The sequence below is a fragment of the Onychomys torridus genome, chromosome 16 (genome assembly GCF_903995425.1).
Source record: "Onychomys torridus chromosome 16, mOncTor1.1, whole genome shotgun sequence".
NCBI classification, from domain to species: domain Eukaryota; kingdom Metazoa; phylum Chordata; class Mammalia; order Rodentia; family Cricetidae; genus Onychomys; species Onychomys torridus.
The window spans coordinates 64,320,469-64,346,762 of NC_050458.1; the positions used below are offsets into that span (position 1 = coordinate 64,320,469).

General features: G+C 54.7%; 1 protein-coding gene across 1 annotated transcript in view; it reads right to left on the reverse strand.

The window, feature by feature from the left end:
- Positions 1-22,814, reverse strand: part of Faim2 (Fas apoptotic inhibitory molecule 2) — a 32,557-nt gene extending 9,743 nt beyond the window's left edge. The window contains exons 1-11 of the mRNA XM_036207905.1: positions 22,571-22,814; positions 19,832-20,024; positions 16,443-16,546; positions 15,975-16,039; positions 15,541-15,594; positions 9,511-9,561; positions 9,189-9,228; positions 8,764-8,801; positions 8,172-8,259; positions 7,881-7,976; positions 6,235-6,288 (exon numbers count right to left, since the gene is read on the reverse strand). Coding sequence (XP_036063798.1) covers positions 6,235-6,288; positions 7,881-7,976; positions 8,172-8,259; positions 8,764-8,801; positions 9,189-9,228; positions 9,511-9,561; positions 15,541-15,594; positions 15,975-16,039; positions 16,443-16,546; positions 19,832-20,024; positions 22,571-22,687 — 900 coding nt within the window. The 5' untranslated portion in view covers positions 22,688-22,814. The remainder of the gene's footprint in view (positions 1-6,234; positions 6,289-7,880; positions 7,977-8,171; positions 8,260-8,763; positions 8,802-9,188; positions 9,229-9,510; positions 9,562-15,540; positions 15,595-15,974; positions 16,040-16,442; positions 16,547-19,831; positions 20,025-22,570) is intronic.
- Between the last annotated feature and the right edge of the window lie 3,480 nt (positions 22,815-26,294).

Consider the following 26,294-nt stretch of genomic DNA (forward strand, 5'->3'; position numbering starts at 1 on the left):
TTGCATTGTTGCCTGGATTTGGGGAAGACTGGCCTACACTATTGCCTTCACTAGAAGACCAAGTGAGATGCAGAGTAGGGAGGGGAGACTAGAGAGCTCCCTCAAACTTCCGAGAAGCTCATGGTTGGCTTAAACCGTGGTCAGAGAGCCCAGAATCTCTGTGGGGCTGGGTGGAATGAACAGTCTAAAGCTTCCTCTGGGGTGACAGGCTAAAAGGGCGTCTCTAGGACCACAGTCCCCCATTTCTGTTTTTCTACCTTGTAAAGGGCAGGGCTGAGTCAGGAGGACTGTGATACTCTCTGTGTGTACGTGTGTGTGAGTGTGTGAGCGTGTATGTGTGAGAGCATGCACAAGTGTATGAGTCTGTGTGGTATGTGAATGTGGTGTGTGTGTGCATGTGATTGTGAGTGTGCACATGTGAGTGTCCATAGTGTATGAGAGTGTGGTGTGTGAGTGTATGAGAGTGTGAGTATGTGGTGTGTATGTGTAGTATGTGTGACTGAATGTGTATGTGTGAGTATGCATGTGAGTGTGTATGTGTGAGTATGAGTATGTGTTGAGTATGTGAGAGCATGTGCAAGTATATGTGCATATGTGGTATGTATGTACAAATGTGTGAGAGTGTGTGTGAGTGTATGTACCTGTGAGAGAGAGAGAAAGAGAGAATGTGTGTACATACACAACTGTTCTCTCTGGGCCTCAGGAGTCAGCACCCCATACAGTAAACTTCACTCATTCCTCAAGGCTCATAGCATCCGGTCCTTACACAGCCTTCCCCCGATACCTGCTCCCTGATGTGGAGACACAGCACTAGTGTCCACTGGTCCCCCGACTTCCGGCCTATCCACTTGGCTATCTGCTGTTTTCCCAAAGTGTGGGGACTGTCTACAGAGACTGAGAACATCCAATGGGGCTCTCTCCCTGACCCCTCAGCTCCCACTCTGAGATTCTGTCATCATTCAGGTCCATGGCCCAGCCTCGAGAAGCAGGCCCTCCCGGGCCTCTCCGTGTCCAGCTTTGGCACACTGTCAGGAAGCCTTGAACTTAATCTCAACCCCGCCCCCGACCCTGACCCCTTTCTGGATGCCGAGGTCCCCCAACAGGCTGCACTGGGTCAGAGGCAAAGCTTTCTTCCTAGTGCACCCGAGTTCTGAAGCCCCTTGTCTAATTTCTTCCCTGGGTTTCTGGGACTTGGCTTCCTGCTTCGGGTGGCTGGGAAGACTCAGCTACCCCAGGAAGGTCCGCCAAGTTCAAGGCAGCTTTTCCAGGTGCGGGACCCTGAAGGCTCAGCTGTCGCTAGAGACAGAGCAACCAGGCCCTTGACCCACCCTGCCCAGTTTCTGCCCAGCCCCACAGCTCTGCCCCATTACCCTAGCCTGGCCCATAAGTTCACCTCTCAAGAAAGCACCCAAGGAGAGGCCACTAGCGGGAGAGGATGGCGGAGCCACTCAGAGCCAACACCTTTCAGCTGACTCATCTACTTCTACTGGCATTTTGTCTTGGCATCCAGGAAGGGGTCAGGGTCGGGGTCAGGGTCGGGGTCAGGGTCGGGGTCAGGGTCAGGGTTCGAGATGCAAGTTCAAGGCTTCCTGACAGTGTGCCAAAGCTGGACATGGGAGAGACCCAGGAGGGCCTGCTTCTCGAGGCTGGGCCAGAGGCCTATGGGGCCTTGGCTTCCAAGCCAGGTGGCCCTACCCTGAATGATGGAAGAATCTCAGAGTGGGAGCTAGGGGCTCAGGGAGAGAGACCCATTGGATGTTCTCAGTCTCTGTAAAGCCCCGGCTGGTGGGGACAGGGAGGAAAGCCCCATCGAGGGTTCAGGGCCACATCTAACACTTCTCTTTATCCCTTCCTCATAATTCCTTGACAAGGCAGTAACCAGGCCAGGAGGTGGTGGTGTGTACCCCCTGTCTTGCCTGACTGCAGAGCAGAGAAAGGGTCCCATTGTGCCACTAAGCCACAGAAGGCTAAGCGGGAGATAAGAGGCACTGGGCTCCAGCTAGTGGGGCACAGATTCCACAAACAGGTGATGGCAGAAGAGGCCAGCAGGAGGAGCCAGCACAGAGCACAAGGCAGGGGGTTAATGAGGAGACAGGGATCTTCTTCTGGGGCAGCTGCCGAAAGGCATGCATCATGGCACCCGAGGACTGGTCTTCCCTTCTCTAAGCAGAAGGACCCACCCACGTACTCTCTCAACTACTCTTTATGTAACTTTCTAGATGATCCCAACCAAGGCTTTGGGATGCGTTGATTGACTGAGACATTATGGGGGTCACTGGGCACCCAAGTTTCTTCTCCTCCCTGTGACTCACAGGAGGCAGCCGGGCCAGTGCACATCCAGCTGCACAACTGGGCCATCCCAGCACCTCAGACGTGCCCTGCCCCCACCTCACTCCTCAGGCATCCATTCACCCCACAAACATCTGTGGGTGTCTGCTGTGTACTAGGCTGTTCCAGGTGTTGGGGCTACATCAAGGAACAAACCAGCGTGGTGTGTGAACCCCACTCTCAAGGAGTTTAAATTCCCCTTGAGTCAGAGAACCAAACAGATCAGAAAAACCCCAGAAAGTGTCCAAGAAAGAGATGGGCTCTCTAGAGTTAAGAATCCAGGAACAGGGCACGAGTGTGGAGGCGCTCGCTCTGTGCTGTGAAGGAAACAAAACACAGAAGGACAGAAGAGTCTCAGGGGACAGAGGAGCAGATCAGGTGTGGAACCCTGGGTGTGGGAGGAGCCTGTTACACCTAGGCAGCAAGGGACCCGAGTGGACGCAGCAGGGTGGGGGAAGGAGGGGATCAAAGGGGACCTGTGGGAAACATGGGGCGGCTGGGTACCAAGGAGAGTGTGTGTGTTCTCACCCCTGCCTGCTAGCTGGACCAGAGATGTGGGCACAGCACGGGAAGCTGCAGGGGACATCCCAACAAGCCTGGCAGGAGGCAATTGCACCTGACACTGGGAAAGAAGGGCCAAGAAGCTTGGCAGAGCGCTTAGGCTCTAGAGAAGGGCTAGAGCCACGAGACCCGCCGCTGAGTCCGGTGTGTTAAGAAAGGAGTAGAGCGGCCAGGGAATTTGTCCTGAGTGGGAACACTGAGAGAGGTGGACTCCGGGAAAAGAAGCTGTTTGCATGTGTTATGGGCTGAAGGGTCTGTTAGATGGCAAATGGGCTTCCCGACGAGGCAACTGAACATTCTAGTCGGGAACTCAGTCACTAGGGCTGGAGGTGAAAATTCAGTCATCAGTCTAAAGCATAATACAAAGCACTCAGGCTGTCTAAGCTCCGGAGGGAAGGAGATGGAAAGAGAAGACTCGGGGACCCAGGAGGACATGGTGGGGCTGCTAAACAAAAGCCAGATGCAGGAGGCCTGAAGGATGCTTCTGGAAGAATAAACAATGAGTCAGATTCTGCTGAGCTAGGTCCAGGAGAGCTGAGGCTGCTGCTGGGTTCGGCTGCATGGAGGTTGCTGGTGAACTAGCGGATGACAGTACTCTGCAGAGTACTCAGTGGACTAGGGAAGCTCAGAGGTAGAGCTCAGGCTTTGCATGCACAAGGCCCGACTTCAGTCCCTGGCATTGAAAAGGCACACACACACACACACACACACACACACACACACACACACCACACAACACACACACACACACACACACATGAGAAGGTGGGAGCAGACAGCTGGAGGGACGGAGGCTGGGATGGGGCACTGTGGCAGATGAGCATAGCTTATTAAAGAGTTTTTGCTATATATGAGGAACAGAGAATGGGCCGGGGCTGTAGCGAGATGCGGGTTAAGAGTATTTTGTGGTTTTCACTTTTCCTTAGATGGGAGAAATTACAGCATGTTTCCATGCTGACACCAAGGTCTAGGAGAAGTCAACACATGATACACATGATGATGATGATGGTGGTGATGATGATGATGGTTGTGGTGATGATGGTGATGATGATGATGATGATGATGATGATGATGATAATGATGGAGAGGACACACCTCTCCCCGAGGTGACCACAGAGGCAATGGACACAGGTTTCAGGACACCTCAGTCCTGGGCCTGGACCTGTCTTTTACTGGCCACGAGACTCAGCCAGCCCCACCTCAACTTAACCCTCAGGGACTTCAAAGAGCAAGGAGGTTCTTAGAAGACCAGCCTTGCTTCCTTCCCTGGATTGTGGTAGAGACGCAATGAAGCAATAGGTGAGAAAGTGTTCTACAGGGCGCCGTGGGTGGGACAGATGGCTGGGATTATTTTTGTTATTCTAATAACACAAGAGATTATTAAGCAGACTTAAAGGCTTAGTACCATCTACCCAGCCCTGCCTGCATTCATAGCCTCCCTGCAGCCTTCATGCTTGCTGCCACCTGTGCCTCAGGCAGCAAAGTGCATGCCCTGGCCCTCCACAGATGCCCTCTCTCCTCCAACCCCCCCCCCTTCCCCCCCACCCCCGCCTCCCTCTACCTCTCCTGTCCCTAGCCATGACTGCTCTCTGGGGCTTCCCGATGCTGCTGCCTGGGTCTGTGGCCCTGGTTGTTTCCTCTTGCCTTCTTCCAATTCCTTCTCAGGGACTGATCTTTGCTTGAGAACATGGCCCAGAAGGAGGAACGCTCGTCCAGGAGCCAGAAGGGGGTGTCCCAGGGTAACCACTTTATCTAGGATTTAGGGGTTCCCAAGATGGGATCTCCAGTTCTGACTCTGGGGTTGGTACTATGTAGATGCAGCACCCCTGAGTCTTGGGCTCAGATCTGGCCTTTACTGCAGCGAATCTGATAACTTAACCCGCGGGTGTCTGATGCGGAAGATGCCCGGCTCCACTTGGCGGTACTTTCTACCTCAAATTTTCTGAGTAGCCAAGGATGACTTTAAACTATGATCCTCCTGCCTTTGCCTCCCGCATGCTAGGATTACAGGTGTGTGCCACCCAAGACAGGGCTTTTAGTGTGGCTTTGGAGCCTGTCCTGGAACTCGCTCTGTAGACCAGGCTGGCCTGGAACTCATAGAGATCCGCCTGGGAAGAGACAATTCTTACATCAAGGTTGTCAAGCTGCCTGGGATGTATTGGGCATTCTTGTCATCCATGAGTCTGGAATTTGTATCTAAACTGGGAACTCTGGCCACATAACAGAGCTGAGCAAACTGGAGAGGGAGAAAGTCTGTCCATTGCGTCACTGGCAATAGACGTCTATTTGGATGGCTTCCCATGAAGATGTCATGAACATCTTGTCTCTTGGGTGATCCTGGGGCACATATTTAGGTGCTTGGGGGCTACCTGACCAAAGGATATGTGGGGCTGCCTTGGGCAGATTTGTTTCGGTCATGTTATCTGGGCACCTGCTTCTAGGCACTTCCCACCTGGCCTCTGCCTTTCAATGGGCCTCTGGAGCCAGATGTCCGAGTTCTCAGCCTTACCCTACCATTCCTAAGACGTTGGGATGACCTTGACGTGTTATCCAACATCACTGAGCTTCCTCTTCATTGTGATCTCAGAAGGGTGGAACCTATCTGCTAGGTGTGGTGTGAGGATTGGGAATGAGAGAGATGGCTGGACAAAGTGAGTGCTCAGTATTAGCTAAACCCCAGGTGCAGTGGTGCATGCCCATGATCCCAGCACTCCAGGGGCCCAGGAGGGAGGATGGCAAGGTCAAGGCTCGTTTGTTTTTGTTTGCTTGTCTTTTGGTTTTTCAGACAGGGTTTCTCTGTGTAATGGTCCTGGCTGTCCTGGAACTCGCTTTGTGGACCAGGCTGGCCTAGAACTCACAGAGCTCTGCCTGCCTCTGCCTCCCGAGTGCTGGAATTAAAGGTGTGTGCTATCACTGCCTAAGCGAGGCCAATTTGTTTTAAAAAGGCAAATAAGTAAATAAATACATAAATAAATTAGCTATTACTGTTAAGTGAATTTGGTGAGAACAGCAAAGAACAAGGTCCCTCTAATGGAGCCTTTCACCAATATGTGAATCTTCCGACTGCCCTAGGACCATACTAACTCGGTCCACACAGTAGGACATCCCCGACCTCGGCCCCTCCTCTTAGTCCTGCTCTGGTAGGCAGCTTGAAGCTTGCTGCTAAACATCCCTGTACCCCACTCGGAGAGCAGGTCTTGGGCACAAGACGGAATTCTTTGAATGTGGTACTGCGCCAGCCCCACCCTCAGATGCTGCAGAAAGGTTCCAGAGAGACAGTGAGGAAGACAGCATAGAAGAGTCATAAAGTTGAGAAGGTGGCCCCAGAAGCTGGGCCAAACTCACCAACGTAAACACGCACGCTCCTAGCACGGCATAGACGGCGTGGAGCCAGGGGACCTGTGGGTGTACAGGAAGGATGGGCTTAGCATGTGGCCAGGGCGGCTGGCAGAAGGGCCAGGGGGTGGGGAGAAGGCTCAGTCTAGAGGATGGAGGAAGTGGGGTAGTTCTCCCCAGCACTCTCTAAGCAGCCCCAGGACTGGGAAGGGCTTGTGATTGATTCTCTGGGTGCTCACAGTGTAGGACAGAGAGACCCCAAGGTAATCATGGAGAGACCTACAGGGAGTTCTCACAAACCTGATATTTTTTTTTTCCTTCAAAACACAGCCCCAGGCTCAGGCTGGCCAAGGGTGACTCACCCCATCTGACTATGATCCTCCCAGCCTGAGCCTGGCTCTAGGCTCCCCCAGCTGTCCCCATCCATCCCTGCTCTATCTGGGTTCTGCCTGTCCCTCTCATGGAGAGCTCTCTGTCTCGGCCTTGGGAGCAAGGGCTCAGGAGGAAGGAGTCAGTTGAACTCGGGGGTGGGGGGGGGAGTTGGCGGGGGGGGGGGAGTTGGGGGGGGGGGGGATAGGTATGGAGGTAGAGGCACCTGGAGTCTCTGCCAGATGGCCATGAAGGGCCTGCCTGGGGAGGCCAGAACAATGCCCTTCCCAGTGTGTGCTCACCCCTGATTGTGCATGCAAACTCCACAACTATAAGGTGCTATGTTAGCACTGCCCTTTGTGGAACGCTTCTGGAAAACGTTCCAGAAGATTCCTGGAAATAAAGGCATCCCATCAGCTCAGTGTGGGTCAATAAAGGGTTCTTTGAAGTTCTGGAGCCCCTTCCTGTAGCCCCCTCCCCATCCTAGATACATAGAGGCCCCTAGGCCAGCTCCGGCCCGGCCCTTTGTCAACAGGATCCTGGGAAGAGCCAAAGAAATGCCAGAATCAATCTTGACATCCTCAACTGGGTGCCAACTACCCGGAGGCTGGGGCTGGGCGAGATGGAGGTAGGTTATAGGGGATGAGGAATGCCATCCCAGCTTGGCAGACAAGAGGCACATACAGAATGCGGCTGGAGAGACCGCCACTGAGCCCCCAAAGAGACCCAATGCTTTCTTTCCTGTGTTCTCAGGACTCAAAACACCTGTCATGTACCCAGTCTGTCCCCCAGTTTTGGTGGCTTCAGCTCCTGTACTGTAGGTAGGCACTATGCCAGGCAGGCCAGATGCCGGCGGGTGGGTGGTCTGAGAGATGGGGTGGAGAGTCTGTCTCTGCCTCACTCCCCTCCGCCTGGCCAGCCCTCTGCCTCTTTGGGCTTGGCTGGTCCCCCAGGAGGTCCCCTGAGCCTGGTGGGCCCCTGGGTCCCCAGTGTATCTTTCTCAGCTATGGCCTCCCTCCCCCTTCCCTCCGTCTGCAGGGGATGGGAAGGAAAGGGAAGCCGGATGCGGCTCATGAGCTGGGCAGGTGCCCAGGCCGCCAAGAAAAGCCTCCTTGTTTGCTTGTGTATGCTGCCAACACACCTAGGACAGGTGCCAGGAGGGCTGGCCAGGGTGGCAGGCTGTGGGGCTTTGGCCCTGGGCCTGCCCTGAAGGGGTCGGAGAACACGGCACCCTGGGCATTGGGCCGTCCCCACCCTCCTCACGGGCCTGTAGGCTGGAGACTCACGTATTGGAAGGGCAGGAGGATGGCTAGCAGGAGTCCGCTGAAGAACAGGGTCATGAGCATCACGAACAGCACACCTTGGCAGGAGGTGAAGTCAAACTGTGGGGTACAGGGGGCCCATCAGCACCAGGCCTCAGCAATGTGCTGAGACCCGCGAATTCTGTGCTCACCCCCACAGCCCAGTATATCCCTCTTCGGGGGGGGGGTATCCCCAACTCAAACTCCGGCCTCTGCTCAGCCCCACATGGATCCCTGACCCATGTGCCCTCCCTGCTCACAGGCCCCGGGGCTGACCTTGGTCTGGAAGCTGAAGATGGTCACTGAGAGGCAGACAAGGGCCGTGATGCCCAGGCACAGCAGCACAGATGTGGTGTTGTAGTAACTGAGGGTGGACACGGGGTCAGTGGGATTCCACTCTCCCCACCCCTCCTCACAGAACCATCCTTTTCTGCCAGAAGCTGACCTCATAACCCGTGGTCCCAACCTGTCCCTTCCCAGGACCTTCCACTCTCAACTTTCTCAGGCTTCTCTGTCCTTGAACACTCACTAATGGGGCAAAGGGTCTAGAACAGGCAGAGTGGGGTGCATTTGTGTTGGTGTCTGAGGGCAGTTTACACCGTCAGGGGCTTTAAATGCCACAGTGTGGGTAGCATCATCTTCCTCTCCACCATCCTTTATCCCAACCCCACCCACCTGCTCGGGTCTTGGAGACACTGGCAATGTCGTGCCTAAGGAGGCGGCGACTCTAGGCCAAAGCAGCCTGTCTGCCTGAGTCCTTCCCCCATCCAATGGCTACCCGGAAAGATGAGATTTATGGGGTAGTGTTCTTTTCAGGTATGGCCAGACCCTGGCTGCATGCCTGCCTAGGACACCCCGTCCCATTTACCTGGACAGCATCCCAGTGAGATAGGCCATGGACAGGGTCTGAAAGAAAAGCAGGGTGAAGGGATGCTGCCGCATGTGGACTTGGGGGCTCCGCCGGGCACTCTCAGGTTCCCTGGCCAGCTTGCGGGCAGCTCAGGAGAGCTCTTAGGCAGCCTAGTTCTTCCCGTGAGAACCCCCACTAATTCTGGCTGGAAGTCCCCCACATCTCCCCAGGACAAGAGACTGGGCACACAAATGGCTTCATCCCATTCAGAAAGGGAGGGTGGAATGTTCTGGTAGAAGAGGAGGAGTTCCACACTTCTGTCCCACCAGGAACCTCACATTGACACCCCCAGTCTAGACTCTCCGGCCTTCCCACTCCATGCCGTCTTTGCTCTTCCTCCGTTCCCACTCAGCATCTGTCCCCAGCTCGCCCCAGTCACTTACAAAGATAGCCAGCAGAATCAGGTTCCAAGGGAAGTGTCTCCTGCAAGGCAAGCCACAGGCCTCAGAGGCCGCTCAAGCCTGCGGGGGCCCTCTGCGCACTGTGGGACCTCTTCCTTCTAAACCCTCTGATGCCCACACGGGCCCATCTGCCTCAGAGGCACAAAGTGCAGGGCAGAGGGGCTGGCCCATCTGACTGCAGTTCAGAGACGGATGAGGCCCTTTCAGGGTTGCACAGCCCCCTGGCAGATTTTTAAGGGCTCAGAGCAGATTTTTAAGGTCCTATGAACGTTCCACAAGTAGCCCACCCAAGTCATGATCATACCTGGGTCCAGAGCAGCAAGCCAGAGTCAGGTAAGTTGCAAAGAACACGGCACTGTGAGAAAGAGAGCCAGGTGAGCAAATCGGAGGGTCTCTCCTGAGGCCCTCTACCTAGTCCAGTTGCTCCTACTCTGCCTCCCTACCCAAACTGCACCAGGCAGGGTGGCAAGAGCAGAGGGAAAGGGCATGGCCATCCTAGGACTGGGCGGTGGGTAGGATGGTAGCCTAACTCCCCAGAGACATTGGTAGTTGGGTGGGGCAAGCCTACTTCCATCATATTAGCTATGGCCTTCCGTTTCTCACCACTCAACACAAGTGGCCTCAGAGACGTTTGCTGTTTGTGTGTTTCCTGAGGCAGTCTCCCTGGGTAGTCCAGGCTAGCCTTGAACTCTCTCTGTGATCCTCCTACTTTTAGCCCTTTGTGTCCTGATACTGCAGACTTGCATCACCTCACCTGGCTAGGAAATCTTGGAAAGTTCATCCCCCAGGACCTGAGTCATACACAGGGGCTGAAGAGTTAGCTCAGTGGGAAATGTGAGTGGCCAGCAAGTGTGAACACCTGCCTTGAGTCCCTAGAACCCAGGTGAAAATAAATGCTGGGCATGGTGGCTGGCCCGCACTTGGAGAGGCAAGGAGAGGAGGTTTCCAGGGCTCAGCTCCATAGCCAGCCAGTCTAGCCTCGTGGGTGAGACAGTTTCGAAGGAGTCGGATGGCTTTCCTCAGGACGACACCCAGAAGTGCCTTTCAGCCTCCATGTGCACATGTGCACATGCACACCCACACCAATCCATGTTGGGCACACATGTGCACACCCACACCAATCCATGGGCACACATGTGCACACCCATTTGCATGCATTAAAAAAGAAAAAAGCTCATGCCAGGTATCGTCGTATGGTGATGCAATCCTGGCACAGGAGGTACAGGCGAGAGGATCAGGGATTCAGGGTTATCCTGATCTACTTATGGAGCCTGAAGCCAGCCTACTCCATGTGAGACCCTGCATCAAAAACAGTAGATAAGTCTAAAGCAAACTAAAGGCTACCGTAGAATATGTTTTGTGTGCCGGGCAGATTCTTATTTACTACTTATAGTTTTTGAGACGAGATCTCCCTATGTACCTCTGACTGGCCTGGAACTTAGGCATAGGCCAGGGAAACTGGACTTGATGTTTGTTTGTTTTGACAGTGTTTAATGAATACTGACATGATCCTTCTTCCTTTATGGACTATGTCTCCTTTACAGAAGAGGTCAGGCGACTTGTCCGAGGTCACAAAGCTGTCCTGGTGCCGAAGGACTAGATGCTCCAGTAGCCGGTAGCTAGCCCGTGCCAGCCTCGGCTACACACTGCCTCCTTTCAGCTCCCTACAGCCATCCTTCAGCTGCCTTTTTATTGTTCTGCCTTACCAGGCTGTGGGCTCGGCCCGGACAGGCCTGCCAACACCTGGCAGAGCAGGAAGTGCAATCGATTTCTGGATCAGGTAGCCATGTCCAGTGGGAAGTGGCTCGGGGGTGGTTGCTGGCTGAGAGGTTTCTGGAAAGCGAGGGGCAAAGACCGGGCGATGGTAGATGGAGAATAAGCTCCCAAGACGGCTCGCCTACCAATGCGTGGCCTCCACCCTCAGCAGGCCTTCAGCACGGCCCTGTGGCTTTCTTTCCCCATCTCTTCAGCATCTTACCCGCCCTCCGTAAGAGCAATTCCAAACAGCCTCCTCCTTCCCCAAACCTCCCAGCCTGCCTCACTCTGTTATGTTCCAGAAAGATCTGAGATAATGAGGTGTGGCCCATCATCTGAATGCCTCACGTGGCGCTACCAGATTACCTGTCCCTCATCCCTTTCCAGGCCAATCCCCCTCAACCTGGGTTTTGGGTCCCAGGCCCTCAAAAGCCCAGTGATGGCTTACTTTAACACTCCCCTCAGTTGGGGGGGGGTCACCTCTTCTCCCACGTCTACCTCCTTGGCCTTGCCTCATCTCCACTCAGCGTCCTCCCTAGCTCCAGTGACTGCCCCCTTTGTGTTCTCTGCTCACAGTACCTCTTCTCCATCGCTTCAACCCGCCCAGCAACCTGGCCTCAGCCCCACGTCACCAGAGCTGGCTTGGTCACTTCAGGGTGACCTTGTTGGGTTCAGCTGTCACTCTTCGGTCTTTACATTAGCCGACTCCTCAATGTCTGGTCACTGCTACTGGTTCCACAATGACACATGTTCGGGTCCCCTCCTCCCTTCCTGGCCACTCCACCCCAGTCTCCCTTAGGAGCCTCTAAAGGAGCTGATGTCTTCAAGGTGGACTCTTCTTCCTCGGTCCCACTCTCCCTATGGAGGCTTGCTCACCAGAAGGGTGAACCCACCCTTTACAATGGGTGTTCATTTTCCCTGCTCAGCACTAGACTGGGCAGCCAAATAGATGTTCCGGTCAACGGTAGCTTTTCAGAAAGGCATCAGACTCAAGGGCATGGGGCTGAGCTCTGCTGTCCTCTCTGCTCCCGAACCCCCACTGCTGAGAACTCCATGCAACTGTCAAGTCACCCTGCCAGAGGCCTCAGCATCATTCTTGGCGCTCACCCCACCACGCCCAGTTAATCACCTGCATCTGCTCACCTTCCCACACAGACCTCACTCTTCCCTCCATCGCCAACACCTCCCTTTGAAGTTGGGACACCTCTTTCTCTTCTCTCTCTGGCCGGGACTGTAGCCTTCCTGCCTTCAGCCTCTTTTCTACCCTCCACACCACAGGCCGATCAGATCACATATTTTCCCAGGAGAGTTGGCAGTGCCTGCACCACCCGCCACCGGCTCCTCGTCTCTGCTGTCACCATACCTCATCCTCCCTCTCCATCACAACCTGTTCTGCACCCTTAAAGCATGCCCGCCACTCCGCTGACAGGATGGAGACCCCCTCTTCTACCTGGCTTCTCTGGAGCATAGACACAGGCCTGGCTGCGATCTGCAGCCCTGCCTTGGCCAGCTCAGCTCACAGGGCCCCTGCTCCCCTGGAGCCCCTGGAGGCCAGCTTGCGACTTACTTCTTTTTCCTACCATCTAACCTGGAGCCTGACACCCAGGAGGCACTCTTCAAATATTTCTGGATGAAATGGATAAAGCCAAACGAAAACAATAACACAACAGACGGTGCAGGAATGCGAGCTTGCAGCCTGGAGGCTCCGCTGCAATTGGATGCCAGGTGCCGGAGCTGTGCCCACCCTGCTCATGTGGGACAGCAGAACCCTGCCTCCCATCCCTGGTGAAAAGTACCATCTCCTCACTGTTCGGTCACTTCAACAACTATGACAATAACAGAACTCTGGGCTGTGTGTCTCTTGTTACTGTCAGGACTGGAAGCTGCCTGAGGGCCTCTGGCCCTTTCCTCTGTGATCTCCAACCCTTAAGAGGGGCATAAAAAGGAAGGGCAGAGAGACTCAGGGTTCCAAGACCATGGCACAGCTTTGGAGTCTGGTACCGGAAGTCCTGCCTCATGCTTGCTACGAGTCTGTGGCTGCGGACAAGGATTTGATAGCCATGGTCCCAGTCCCTTGCTTGGCAGAACAGGAAGACGGCTCACCAGCTCCGGGAGACCTGGTGGGAGGGCACAGCCCAAGCACTAGGCACGAGCTTGGCACCGGGCTGGACTCGTGGATGGGAGCTGCTTACTGTTCTTAGAAGCTGGCTGACTGACAGCTTCCCAGAGCCACCCCCATCCCAGCCCTCGCCTCACACGTCTCCTCTTCTCCCCTCCTTCTACTCTGCCACGATGCCACGCTCAGTGGGAGCAATCAGACAATAAGGCAAGAACCCAGAGGAGAGAGAGAGACACCAGGGACCTTGAGAAAGCCAGAGCTGTTGAGGCAGAAGGGGGTGGGGGCTGGGTGAGCAAGAACAGTCTGGTTTCATGTCGAAGCCTCAGCCCCAGGGCCTGGGACAGTCTGTTTAGTGTCAGGATGGGAACTGAGACTAGGGTGAAGGCCAGGGACCAAACCCACTGGCCTTCCCCAGCTGACTCACACTCAGGGCTAGGGCCAGCAGACCGCAGCGGGCAAGAGTGTGGTCATCAAGCAGCTCCAGCGTTCTACCTGGCTCCGATGCTCAGGAAGCAGCTTCTCTGTCTCAGTTTCCTCATCTGTGAAATGGAGACTATAACAGCACCTGCTTAGCGGGGTCACTAAAAGGATGGTTGAAAAGTAGACTCGAAACACTCGGCGCGACGCCTCGTGCATAGAATAGATCTGTTTTTATTCTCACTGTCCTGAATGCTCTTCCGACAGGAAGCAACAAGCAGGGGAGCCCTCAGAGAGCATTCGATACACCGGAGGTGAGGGGAGACCTGACAGGGTGAAGGGGCAGGACAGGGAGGGTAGATCCTCAGGTAGGCCTCCTGCAGGAAGCGGAGACATACTGGTGGTGGAACTCTCAGGAACAGCAGCCTTTATCGTGTCCCGGGAGAGCACAGTCCACGCCACACCTCACCTCTCTCCACCTGCTCCCACCTCAGAGCACCACTGCTTTCCACTTGAACTGTACCAAGGCCAGACGCTCACTCCTTCCCCACACTGCCCCCTCAGCAGAGCGCAATGTTCCCGCCACTACACACTCAGGACGTGGAGTCACAAAGTTTGTCATAGAAGAGGGGTTCAGGACACCAATTCCAAGGTCTCAGGGGAGGGCCTGAGTCCTACCAGATGGCGCTGACGTGCTGGGAGCCATGCCAACCTGTAGTGTGGGCTGGCCAAGGTGGCAGTCCCTGGGGCCTCATTAGCTGTACACACGGTGCCTCCCAACTCCTCAGGACTCAGCCCTCCCTCTTGGGATGCTGACTGTCCCTCTGCCCTGTGCCCTAGGAAAGGCTCTGTGCATAGATGTCTTCACCTCTGGAATCCTGGGAAGTTTCCTTACTGTTAGTCTATGGTCCACCTGAGCCAATTCTAAGCCCAACTTTAAGACCACTCTAGGCTCTGGTGGCTCAGAGGGCCTTGGGCTGAGCTCAGCTCTGCCCTTGGTGCCTATGGAAGAACAGGCTGGGCCAGTCAGTGAGCACACTTCTCTGCCATGCTCTGTCTTGATGCTTGGCCCACAGGGGCCCCAGGGCTCTGAGATGGCCTTCCGTCACTCTGTCAATCTAGCCCCTCATGTGGGGATCACTCCTCAGTATTCTCACTCCCATCCTCTCTTACAGCCCGGTCCACCCTGTGATTCCCCTCCCCCCACCTCTGACAACTCCTATGCAAGCTCCTTTGCATACATCATACCAGGCACAACCTTCCCCTACAGGCAGAGGCCGCCTGCCCAGTAGCCCCAGTACAGGGCTGGCTCATACTGGATGCCAACGGGGACCAGGGAGAGAGCAATTTTCTGAGTCTAGGATGGTTCTAGTCTGGAAGTATCCAAAGTTATTCCTTAGTTACCAGGAAGGAGGGTCTGAGTCACCTAAACCTCCAGCCTCCTCTTGCAAGTTGCCCGCCATGCTCCTTAAAGAGCACAGGACTAGTAGAAGCCAGTGGCTCGAGGGGAGAAAGGGAGACTGCCAGGCAGAGGGATTAGGAGCACAAGACTTAACTTGAACCCAGCTCCATCACTGACTAGCTGTGTGACCTTGGGCAAATTACCCAACCTCTCTGAGCCTTAAGGTTTTCTGAGGTAATCATATCCAGTAGATTTGAGAATCAAATGCAATACCATACACCAAGCACACGAAACAATGCCCAGCCCTTAATGAGGCACTCTTTAAGTGGTAGCTCTTATGATTAATAATTTCATAAGCATTAATAACAATGTTAATAAGAGAAGCAACATTATCATTAGAGAAGGTCAAAGTGTTCCAGCCCCTTCCCTCACAGGGTCAAGGCACCAGCTCTCTCCAGCCAAGGCCCTTGCCAACCTGTATAGGGCTGTCACCCCACACCTCTAATTATCCTCTCAGATCTGAACAACTCAAAAGTTGCCCCTGGCCATGCTCTGGGTCTTTGAGGTCCTCCCCCTGGGGTGTGGGAAGGTTGTGGTTTGGATCCATTTCTAGGCAGGGGTCTGGGATGGGGCATACTCACTAGGATGCCCAGTACCAGCCTGGGTTGGCCTGAATGTAGTCCTTAACAACGTCACTGTAGAAAAAGGCAAGCAGAGTCAGAGGCGGCCTCAGGTCTGTTTATGTTCAATGTCTGTACCTGCCCCACGTGGACTCAGAGAAAGGAGGAAAGACTGGACTCTGGATGGCCAGGCTGGGACCTAGGGGGGCCTGGCTGGGTGAGTGGGGAGCAGAGCCACGTGACACCTCACAGATACCCATGGCCTGGAGAGCCCGCTGGACACTATTTGGGGGGATTTCTCACATGGGGTACACCAAACATTCTTCCCCAGCATGAGGGTATCCACTACCCCTCATCTATCCTGGTGGGCACCCCAAGAGAGGTTTGGTGGAGTGCCCTGCCCTGAGCCTGACCATAGTCTTCCTGGAAGGTATCAGTTCACATCACCAACTCACCAGAAGGTAAAGAGAGTAACAACAGCCAAGGTCACCAGCAACTGGACCAACAGGATGGTATAGACCTGAGGGAGGGAGGGACGGATGATCAGTTTGGGGAACCCTGAGCTCCGGCAAGGCTCTGAGAGACCCCAGTTCCCAGGAACTCATCTAGACCTACCTATTGGACACTTTTCGCCCTCCTTCATAGGGGTCACTGGGTGCATTCAGACAAGCAGGGAGACAATAAAGGTGCCAGACCCTCAGGTGGAGCAGCCCACAGAGCCCAGGGGCCGTGGAGCAAGGGCCCTGGGTGAAACCTCAGAAGCACATGCCAGGAGGAGCATGAGCTGGGTGGGATGGGAGGAGAAAGGGAAAGGTGGCCCCCTGCAGACAGAGGCTGGGTCAAGGTCCTTCCAGGAGTCCAGCACAGGGCCCCAAATCCTTCACCCGCTTCTCCCCAGTCCAGAGCGTTCAAGAGGCAGTCACCTTTCTGATGAAGAGCCGGCGAACTTTCTGGTCATCCCAGCTGAAGGTGGTGTAGAGATCATGGTTTCCTGTGGGGAATCCGGCTTCGTAGCTGGAGCTGCTACCTGCGTAGGTGGGAGAGGCTGTGGGAGAGCCTGCCAGCCCAGCTCATGGCAATCTGGCTCTCAAGGCTACTGAAGTCCTTCTCTCCAACCCCACTGTTAAATACCCCCTGCGGCCCCCACACTGCCCACCCCACAGCTGTCTTCGGATCACTCCTTGTTCTCTCTTCTCTGACCCCAGGGATGAGCTGTCTCCTGTTCTCTCCCTCCATGATGGCTGGGCTCTGGGGAACCAAGCTCTGCCATACAAATGACCCCTTCCCTCTTGTGTCCACATTCCCCTCCCTGGACACTCCAGATCCTGTGAATCAACCAGGGACAGTCGGTCCTCCTGGCCAGTGTCTGAGGGCCAAAGATCCCGACTCTGGCTGCTCTGAGGCCCACGGGTTGGAGTCAAAGGCTGGGGGAGGGGGTAGCTGGGCCTGCTGGTGCTCAACTGCACACCAGGGCCAGTGGGGGCCTCCTGGAGGGAAATGAGGCCAAGTTCAGTGAGTGGGAGCCGGGTCTGGAGTAAAGACCCCATAGCCAAACAGACCCATAGGTGGATCTGGCAATCCTCGGGACAAGCTGTGTGACCCAGGCACATCATTGACCTTCTCCGAGTCTCTTTCGGTGGGGACAAACAGGCTCACTTCACAGGGACCAAGTTAGGTGAAATGGAAAATCTGCATGTTCTGTGCCTGGTGGGGACTGCACCGTCTTTGCCCTGTGCTGCTCTTTAGGGACATTCTCCAGCCTGGGATGTAGCTACTTTTGTCCCCTCTGCTGTCCCCGTCAGGTCTGGCTATCTCCCTTTCCCCCAGCAACAGCCTCTGCCTTGGTCTCTCAAAGATGACCACGTCACTGCCGTGTTAGAGCTCTTCAGTGGCGCTTCTCTTGCTCATTGCTCAAGTTGGGTTTTTTTGTTTTTTTTTGTTTTTTGTTTTTTTTTTTTTGAGACAACGTCTCAAGTAGACCAGGTTGGTCTTGAACTCACTATGTGGCTGAGGATGACCTTGAACTTCTAATTCTCCCATTTCTGTCTCCTGAGTGCTGACATCCCACCACACCAGGCAAGTTTAAGTTCCTTTAACAATGCCAGGGTACGTGGAGTCCTCCAGCCACGTGTCACTGTGAACAATCCTCCCACTTTCTTAGCCTGACTAATAGCTGCTCACTTGCCTGCCTTCTTGCCCTGGACCCTGTCCACTCAGTGCTTTCTGAGGGACGTCCATTGCTCTGCCTCCTCACACGCTAACTCAAGACACTCTTCAGAGCTCTGCATGGATATAGGAAATCTTCCCTGACAGGCTGGCCAGACATAAGCCACCAATCTCTTCACCAACACTGACAGTTCCGGGATCCCAACAGTAGCACCTTGGCTGTCTGGTTGAGCAGCCTGCAAAAACTTCACCACTGGCTGTGAGGAAGAACCCCTAAGTCCTCAGCCCTATGCTAGTGAGATGGCTCAGCCTGGAGGACTAGCTGTCCCTTGCTGATTCTTGGTCACAGGAGCTGGAGTGTCCAGGGAGGGGACAGTGACACAAGAGGAAAGGACATTTATATGGAGGAGCTTGGTTCCCCGGAGCCCAGCTGTTGTACAGGAAGAGGACAGGAGACAGCTTATTCCTGAGATCAGGGCAGGCAGAAGAAGTGACCAGGAAGATAGGTGTGGGGTGGGCAGAGGTGGGTCAAAGCGGGTATTTGACGGTGGAACTGGAGAGAAAGACTTCAGAAGTCTCGAGAGCCCGGTAGGTAGGGCGGGGAGCTACCCAGCTCTCTTCTGTGGCAGGCATCCAGTGACAGTGAGCTCAGGGAGGCAGAGCCATGGACAGATTCTGCATCTCCTGGAATGAGCTCAGATCTGACATTTCCCGGGTGACGCTAGGAAATGTCTGTCACCTGTTGACCCACGGCCCTCTCTTTTACCAGAGCCCCTTAGAGGATTTTCCTTAAATAAAGGGACCATCCCAGCAACCAGGGCAGGAGAATGAGAGGGAAGGGGACTCCCCACCTTCATTGACCTTCCAGTATGTCACTTTGGAGTGCGGCGGCTGAGCTCTGGACCGAGGGGTGTGTTTGGAGGAGATACGGGCCATGGTGGCCACTTGCTCCTTATGAGCAGGGGCTCTGTGAGCAGAGGCTCTGCCAGGGGCACTGTCCTCAGATCCCTTCTAGAACTTTGCAGGCAGTGGGAGTGTCACAGTGGGGGGAGGGGCAGTAGAGGCAGACAAACCCTGAAAGTTCTGAAAAATGAAATTTAAAAAAATGTTACTTGGGTTGGGGATTTAGCTCAGTGGTAGAGCGTTTGCCTAGCAAGCACAAGGCCCTGGGTTTGATCCTCAGCTCAAAAAAAAAAAAAGTTACTTATTATTAGATGCAAGTACGTGTGTGACCGTGTATGCACACACGTGTGCATGTGCTTATAATTTGGGTGCACTCATGCTTTGAAGCACATGTTGGGGTCAGAGGTCAACTTTTAGGAGTCAGTTCTCTCCTCCCCCCTTTCCCCCCGGAATCCTGGGATGGAACTCAGGTGGTCAGTTTTTTGTGGCAAGGTGCATTTACCTGCTGAGTCATCTCACCAGCCTGGGGCTGAGGACTTAGGGGTCCCTCCTCACAGCCAGTGACAGAATCTTTGCAGGCTGCTCAGCCAGACAGCCAAGGTGCTACTGCTGGGAGCCCGGAACTGTCAGTGTTGGTGAAGATGTTGGTGACTTATGTCTGGTCAGCCATGTGGGCTAGCTAGTTCCCACACACCTACCCCACACTGTGCCTGCCCCCTGCAAAACCTGGAGAAAGGGCAGGGAGACAATGACAGCAGTTGGGAGGGGAGCCCCCACCCCTTAATCTCTGATAACCCTAGGCCTTACAGAGGCCCCACTGAGTTTTCAGACCAGTTGCAATATTAACGCTGTACCCACTCTGGGCACCGGCCCAGCCAAGGTCCCTGCCCAGGCATGGCCTTTCATTACCTCCCTGACCTCTCTGGTCTCTCCCAATCCTGGGTCCATGTCCTCCCTTCTACGAGGACCTTCTTAGAGGAGAACTTGGCTTCCGTCCCTTCTCCTGCTCCTCCAGTTGGCTCAGTGATTTGCAGAGCTCCCTTTCTCTAGCTGAGAGCACCCCACCTAGACATCTCTCCTCTTCCCTTCTAGAGTTCTCTTTGGCCCGACTCTGAAGAGCCCTCTGAAGCCTCCGACAACAGTGTTCTGCACAACTACACCATACAGGCGGGGGCTGGGCAACTTCCTCCTTCCTACCCAGCACCCAGCACTCCCTCCAGCCTCTGGTTGCTGAGAGACTTACTGGGGTCCACATAGGCCCAGCTTGGATGGAGAGGTACAGCCGTGGGGGCCGGGGGGAAGGGCCCTGCCTTCAGCCCATCTCCAGAGGTGGCTTCCTCGTAGGAGGGCGGCGCCGAGGGCACTGCAGGCTCCTTCTTCTCGACATTTGTCTGCTGCTGCCCCTCAGTCCCGGGGGCCTTGTTAGCCACAGAGAGCTGTGAAGGCAGAAAGAGACCACACAGGTGGTGTGCTTACTAGGGACAGCCCCTGGATTCCTGGAACCTGCCCCTGTGCCCTTACCTGTGCTAGGGAGTGGGACAGAGGAGACCCACCTCCAGGTTCAGAGCCCACAGAACCGAGCTCAGGAGGGGCGGAGCCAGCCAAGGAGAAGACAGACAAGACAGGAAGCCATGGAGGCCATAGGGCTACCTGGGAAAGGCAATTGGGCCTCTATGGTCCTACAGTTGCCCTGTGCTCCGGGGAATGTGCTGACCCATCCGAGACCTATTATTGAGCAGAATGTTCTCCCTTTCATCGTCTTCCCAACTTGCTCACTGTATCAACCAATTTTACTTTACACCATCATTATTTTGATGTTGTTTGTTTTTGAGACAGGTTCTCCCTATATAGCCCTGGCTGTCCTGGAACTCAGTCTGTAAACCAGGCTGGCCTCGAACTCACAGAGATCCACCTGCCTCCACTCCCGAAGTGCTGGGACTGAAGCTGGGTGCCACCATGTCCAGCTATTCAGCCAATTTTAAAATGAGGAAACCCAGAATCAGACAGAAAGAGACATCCAAAGTCCCACGTGCCATGGGTGGCACCTAGGGCCACAGTGCTTGGGCTCTGTCCATGGGGACAGGTTGCTTTCTGCTGCACTAGAAATACTGGAGGGTGGGATGGGGAGAGCCTGCTGGGTAGAGGGAGAGCAGATTCTGAAGAAACAGCCTTCCCCAGCCAGAACAACAGACTGTGGTCCTCGCTGGAGGGGCCGAGGAAGACATCTATCTGCTTTATAATCTTCCTTCCCATGAGACAAGGAACCCAGACCCAGGGGGATCTCGGCTCAGGGCAGACTAGGAACTTCAGTCCACTTACATTCAGATGTGCCCCCTACCCACAATGAGCATGGTAGCTTGGTGAGGTGATGATGGGTGCGAGTCAGGGAGGGAAACACTGGAACAGGGTGTAAAGACAGAGAAACCCACGAGAGGCCTGGCCTCAGAAAGCACCACTTCTATCTGGCTGCAGAGGCCCCTCGTGGACGACTGAGGTAGATAGATGGGTGGTCCCTGCAGAGAGACAACCGAGGAGGCCCCTGATTTCAGTCCCTCTATGGCCCACTGGACTCCAGGAGGCTAGTAGCACCCCAGCTCCTAAAATATCCTGAGGGGTGCTGGGAGCAAGGGGCTGAGGGACGGAGGCATCTGTGCCACCAGAGCAGAGAGAGGAGCTGGCTCCTCACTGGTAGAGTGGGGTGGGAGTGGAAAGGGAGGCTCCCTTCCTAACGCTCAACTCAGTGTCTCCTGCCTCCTGGAAATGGGATCTGGAGCCCGGGCTCCCTGACTCCCTTCATTGTATAGACTGAAGGGGGCACATCTAAGGAAGCCGCCTTAGCCTCTACCCTTCCACTCAGCCCCCAGAACCTCTGGGGCCCCACCGCCTCTCACATAAGGCATTCCCAAGTGACATCTGGCCAATGGCAGGAAGCAGTATCATCCAATAACATCATTTGAGGCCTTTGAGGAGCTTGATCACAGGAGGCTCTGAGGGTCCAGGGAGATATACCATATATCAGAGGGGAAAATGGGGTGTAGGGGAGGGCCTTCACCTGTGTTCCCTGACTAATCCTTAGCACCTCTAAACAGAAGGCTGGAGGACCCTCCCCCTTCACCCTAGGCCCTAGTGGTTGTATAATTCCACAAGCTGTTGATGTTACATAAGCCTCCTGCACTACCCCAGTCTCTGCCCAGCCCCTCCCCTGAAATTCAGACCTAAAACTGATGGATGTGTGTGTATGCATGTGTATATGTGCATTGTGTGTGTATGTGTGTGTGTGTGCACAAGTGCGTGCCTGTGTGGGGGGGAGGGGGAGGACATGTTTTTATTCCATCTAGTCCCTATGTCTGGCCAAAACAAAAACAAAAATCAAAGCATCCTGCTGCAGGGTTGCCATAGTAACTCCCAACCATAGGGGATGTATACTGATATCCAGAGTGAAATAATGAAGGGAGATGGGAGGTGGCATCAGAGGGGGCGAAAGGTGACCCTAAAGTGGATGGGTCGGTCCAGCACACACAGGCATTGCCCCTCAAGGCTCACCCTGGCCCCCAACAGAACTCTCTCTCTCTCTCTCTCTCTCTCTCTCTCTCTCTCTCTCTCTCCTCTCCCCTCTCCCCTCTCCCCTCTCTCCCCTCTCCCCTCTCTCCCCTCTCCCCTTCTCTCCTCTTTCCTTCCTTCATCCCTCCCCCAGTCTGGCTCCTAACAGGGCCTAGGGCACCTGTGAAGGGTTTGTGATGCTACAGCAAACAAGCAGTGGGAGACAAGAGTGGCCATGAAAACCTTGGGGTTGGGAAGAGTCCTAGGCCCATTCTTTGAAATGGGCTGTTTGGTCCTCTGGCATCAGCAAAGACCACAAGGACCGTTGCACTGGAGCCAGGAGAGGATGCTTAAAGTGGTCCAGAAAGCTTCCCCAGAATGGCAGGGAGGCAGGGGTCCAGAGGGCTGAGGATGGTGCAGGCGGTGGGGGACATGCCCCTACCTTTCCCTGGGTCATGGTGTCGTCTCTCAAGGAAGGGGTCCCTGAAGTAGGGGTGGCCGCTTGGGTCACCGCAGCCTGCCTGCGTCTCTTCCTTCCTCGCGTGGATTCTAGCAACATCCACTGCAGCCGGGCCAGGCTTACCGGAGCATACCATCCGCACACAGTGGGAGGGGGAGGGCCTGGGAGGAGGATGCTGAGGACGCAGAGTGCTGCGGACTTGAGAACCCTGGCAAGCCATGCGCCTTTCACCTCCTTTGCTTCCTCCCACACACTTCAGCCACCCAGGGGACCAGGGATCATTGCACGGTGGAGCAGCAGGTGGATGGATGGGTCCGCGGGGGGGGGGGGGGACGAGGGGGGGAGGAGGCAGCAGGACTCCTGACACCCGACCAGCTGATGCTGTCTGCCAGTACACAGAGCTGGTAAAGGGCCTCATCTCAGAGCCAGCAGCCACCAGCCTCAGCCTTGTTCCCCGTCCCTGCCTGGATGGCCTGGTTTTGTTTTCCCAGCACTCCTCACATCTATTTCATCGTTCCCCATAGAGTGAGAAAGTTTAGATGGCTTGTCTACTCTGCCTCCTACCAGGGCCCCCGGGCCCTGGCCAGCCCCCTGCCATCTCCCCTTGCTCCGATCTTCCTACCTGTAAACGGAAGCAATAGTGTCCTCCTCTTCCCCTCTTGTCTCACAGGCATGTCTGGGAGGACGCAGTTTGTGTATCCTGAGACAGGAACTTTTGGAGACGCGGCTAGTTCTGTCTCAAAGCCTTTCCTATCTCCTGCTCTGTGCTATCTGTGCTTTCTCTCACCCTCCCCTTTCCAGGACCCATCTACCCCCCTTCCCCAGCCTCCCCCCCCCGGGGGGGGGGCCCAGTCAACACCAATTCCTATTTTTTGCAGTTCCCCCAACACCTCCAAGAGATCCACAGTCTCAAGTCCCAACTTAGTCACCTTCTGGCTGTGCAACCTTGGCAAGGCCCTTACCCTCCCTGAGCTGCAGCAGCTCCCTACGAAAAGGAGGTGGAGAGAGCAGGACTCTATCCTCCTCCGTTGATGGCAAGCCCCAGGGTGGCAAGGACACACTGAACACGGAAAGTTCTGCCAGGGCGGGAGCTGTGAGAAACTGAGGAATCGCTGACCGTGCCATCTCCTGTCTCCCACACCCCCAAGGCTGGCAGCAGGAGCAGGGTGCTGGAAGGGTTGGAATCTCCGAGGAGGTGGGAAACAAATTCTGGAGAGGAGGAGTGGCGGATTGCTTTCTGCTCTCCCATCATCTCATCCCCTGGCTCTGCAGCCCCCCCCCCCAGCACAGCTGCTCAAGCTGACCCAGCCCCCACACACACCTGCATTCTTCCCCCAGGAAGGGTGTCTATCTTTATACCCCCTTGTTACAAAGTTTCTGAGCACCGTAATGTAGCTGCTGTCTCCTGCACTGTGGGATTCCTCATCTGTCTCAGCATTAATCCTCCTGTAGCAGGTTTTTTGTTTGTTGTTGTTGTTGTTGTTGTTTTGTTTGTTTGTTTGCTTGTTTGTTTTTGGAGTTGCAGATGTGTGAAATGCACTCCATGGATTGTTGGTATTACTATTTCTCAGATGACTGGCCTGACGCAGGGCCTGCCTTCATGCAGGTCTTGCTGTGTTGATGTCTGTGTATCCCACCTGCTCTACACACACACACACACACACACACACACACACGCACGCACGCACGCACGCACGCACGCACACACCGTGCACACTGCTTCTGTCATGTGGGCTGTGCTCTTCTTGGGTCAGACCAAACAGACTGAGCTCAGGGCCTTTGCACTTGCTGGGCCCATGGCCAAGGCACAGTGAGAGGCTCCGTTCCTCACTGGCTTCACTGCTGCTGTGAGACGGTCTTAGTGGGGAGGTCGCCCATCTTAGAGTCACAGTGCCCCACCAGGCACACTAAAGTGTCCCTTTATTTCTGGTCCAGCACTACTTTTTCCAGTGGCAATGGGAGCCTCGTAGTTTCTTTGTTCAGTTCTCTCTTCTCCATCACCATCTCCCACTAGAATATCAGTTACAGAGAGAAGTAATTTGGGGACTTTTATGTTGCCATGTACCTGCAGGTTAAAACAGACTATGGCACAGATACAGAGTGTGAACATTTGGGAGCTGAAGGCAAGTGATCCAGGAATACTGAAGTGAGCGAGCAATGTTATGTAAAATCCTTATATTCCTCTGATGTTTTGGCATCACCAGTACAAGTGGCAGCAGCACCGTGTGTGCCCTGGCATCTGATGGCCAGAGCACAGGCCAGATGTAGATCCTGCATGCCTATTTCAAAGCTGCATGACAAGCAAGGCCCCTCCCAGAGTCTTGTTTTCCTCACTATTTAAAAATAGGGGCAGAGTTAGCACTGATCTCAGGGGCCCACAGAGAGATGGAGTGGTAATTCATGAAAGGTTTAGGGGAACATCCGGTATGCAATTAGCCCTTGGAGGTAGCTGTTGGTGTGGGCTTAAGGCTCCCACCAATGGTGTGTAGTGAAATCATTAGCTTCCACTCTGGGGCAGCTTGGCTACACTGTTGTTCGCCAGACACTCATTCCTCTGTTTCTGTTCTTTTCGGTGTGAAACACTCTGGGAGGGTCCCCAATAACCTTTCTGCAAGGAGCTGAAAGACCCGCTCGGGTCCCCAGCCCTCACTTGGAAGGAAGCAGGTAATGCAGCCAAGCAAGTCAGGACAGCTCAGAGAAACTAAAGCCTGAGAAGAACAGGGACCAGCAAGGGGCTCCCCAGCAGGGGAGGTTCTTGGGGCCCCATCCTTGACCCCTAGCCTGGTTGATGGTTGTTATTCTTATGCTTGTTAGAGGTGGGAACATGGGGGGAATTCCAAGGTGTTTGAGTTAGATAATGACATGATCAAAGACAGGTCTGCCAAAGATGAAACTGGGGTCGTGGTTTTTGTTGTTAGAGTGTTGTCTTTAACAAGGAAGGGAACAGGTTTGGCCTGAAGCCCCATGTGGTAGGGGTGAGGAGAAGGGGAAAGATGGAGGTGCAGGGGTGAGCCTGCAGACATTGTGATGGATTTGGCGGCAGGCTCAGAGCCGAGGGACTAGAGCGGCCTTCTGGCTCCGGGCAAGATACGCCTGTTTGGTCTTTATTTTCCTCATCTGTGCCTGGAAGGCTGTGAGAACCAAGTGAGTCAGGATCGGTAAAGCACTTAGGATAGAACCATGTATCTGACAAGAACTGTAAATACGAGGCTCCCATTGCCACTGGAAAAAGTAGTGCTGGACCAGAAATAAAGGGACACTTTAACTGGGAGGAGGAGTTGTGCCCAGTGGACCCACAGACCACCAGCTGGAGCCTCACCGAAGTCGGAGAGTGGTCCAGGCAGGGTCTCCTCCTGTGCAGCCTGGGAGATGCCATGCATTGTGTATGTTACCCCTTTCTTGTCCTGAAGCCCAGTCCCGGACCTCAGAAGAAGCAACTGGCAGCCAGACAAGGCTGGACATAAGGTTCTAATTTGTATGTGTGAACATGTGTCCAAGTGCCTGCTGAGGTCAGAAGGTAGCATCAGATCCTCTATAGCTGGAGTGTGAGCCTGCCTCGCGGGTGCCGAGGTTGGAACCCAGGTACTTTGGAAGAACAGCGACTGCTCTTAGCCACTGAGCCATCTCTCTGGACCTAAGGTTCTAGACTCTGGCTGAATAATATGTGGATGGTAGGCAAACCTCGGAATATGTGAGGGCATCCTCG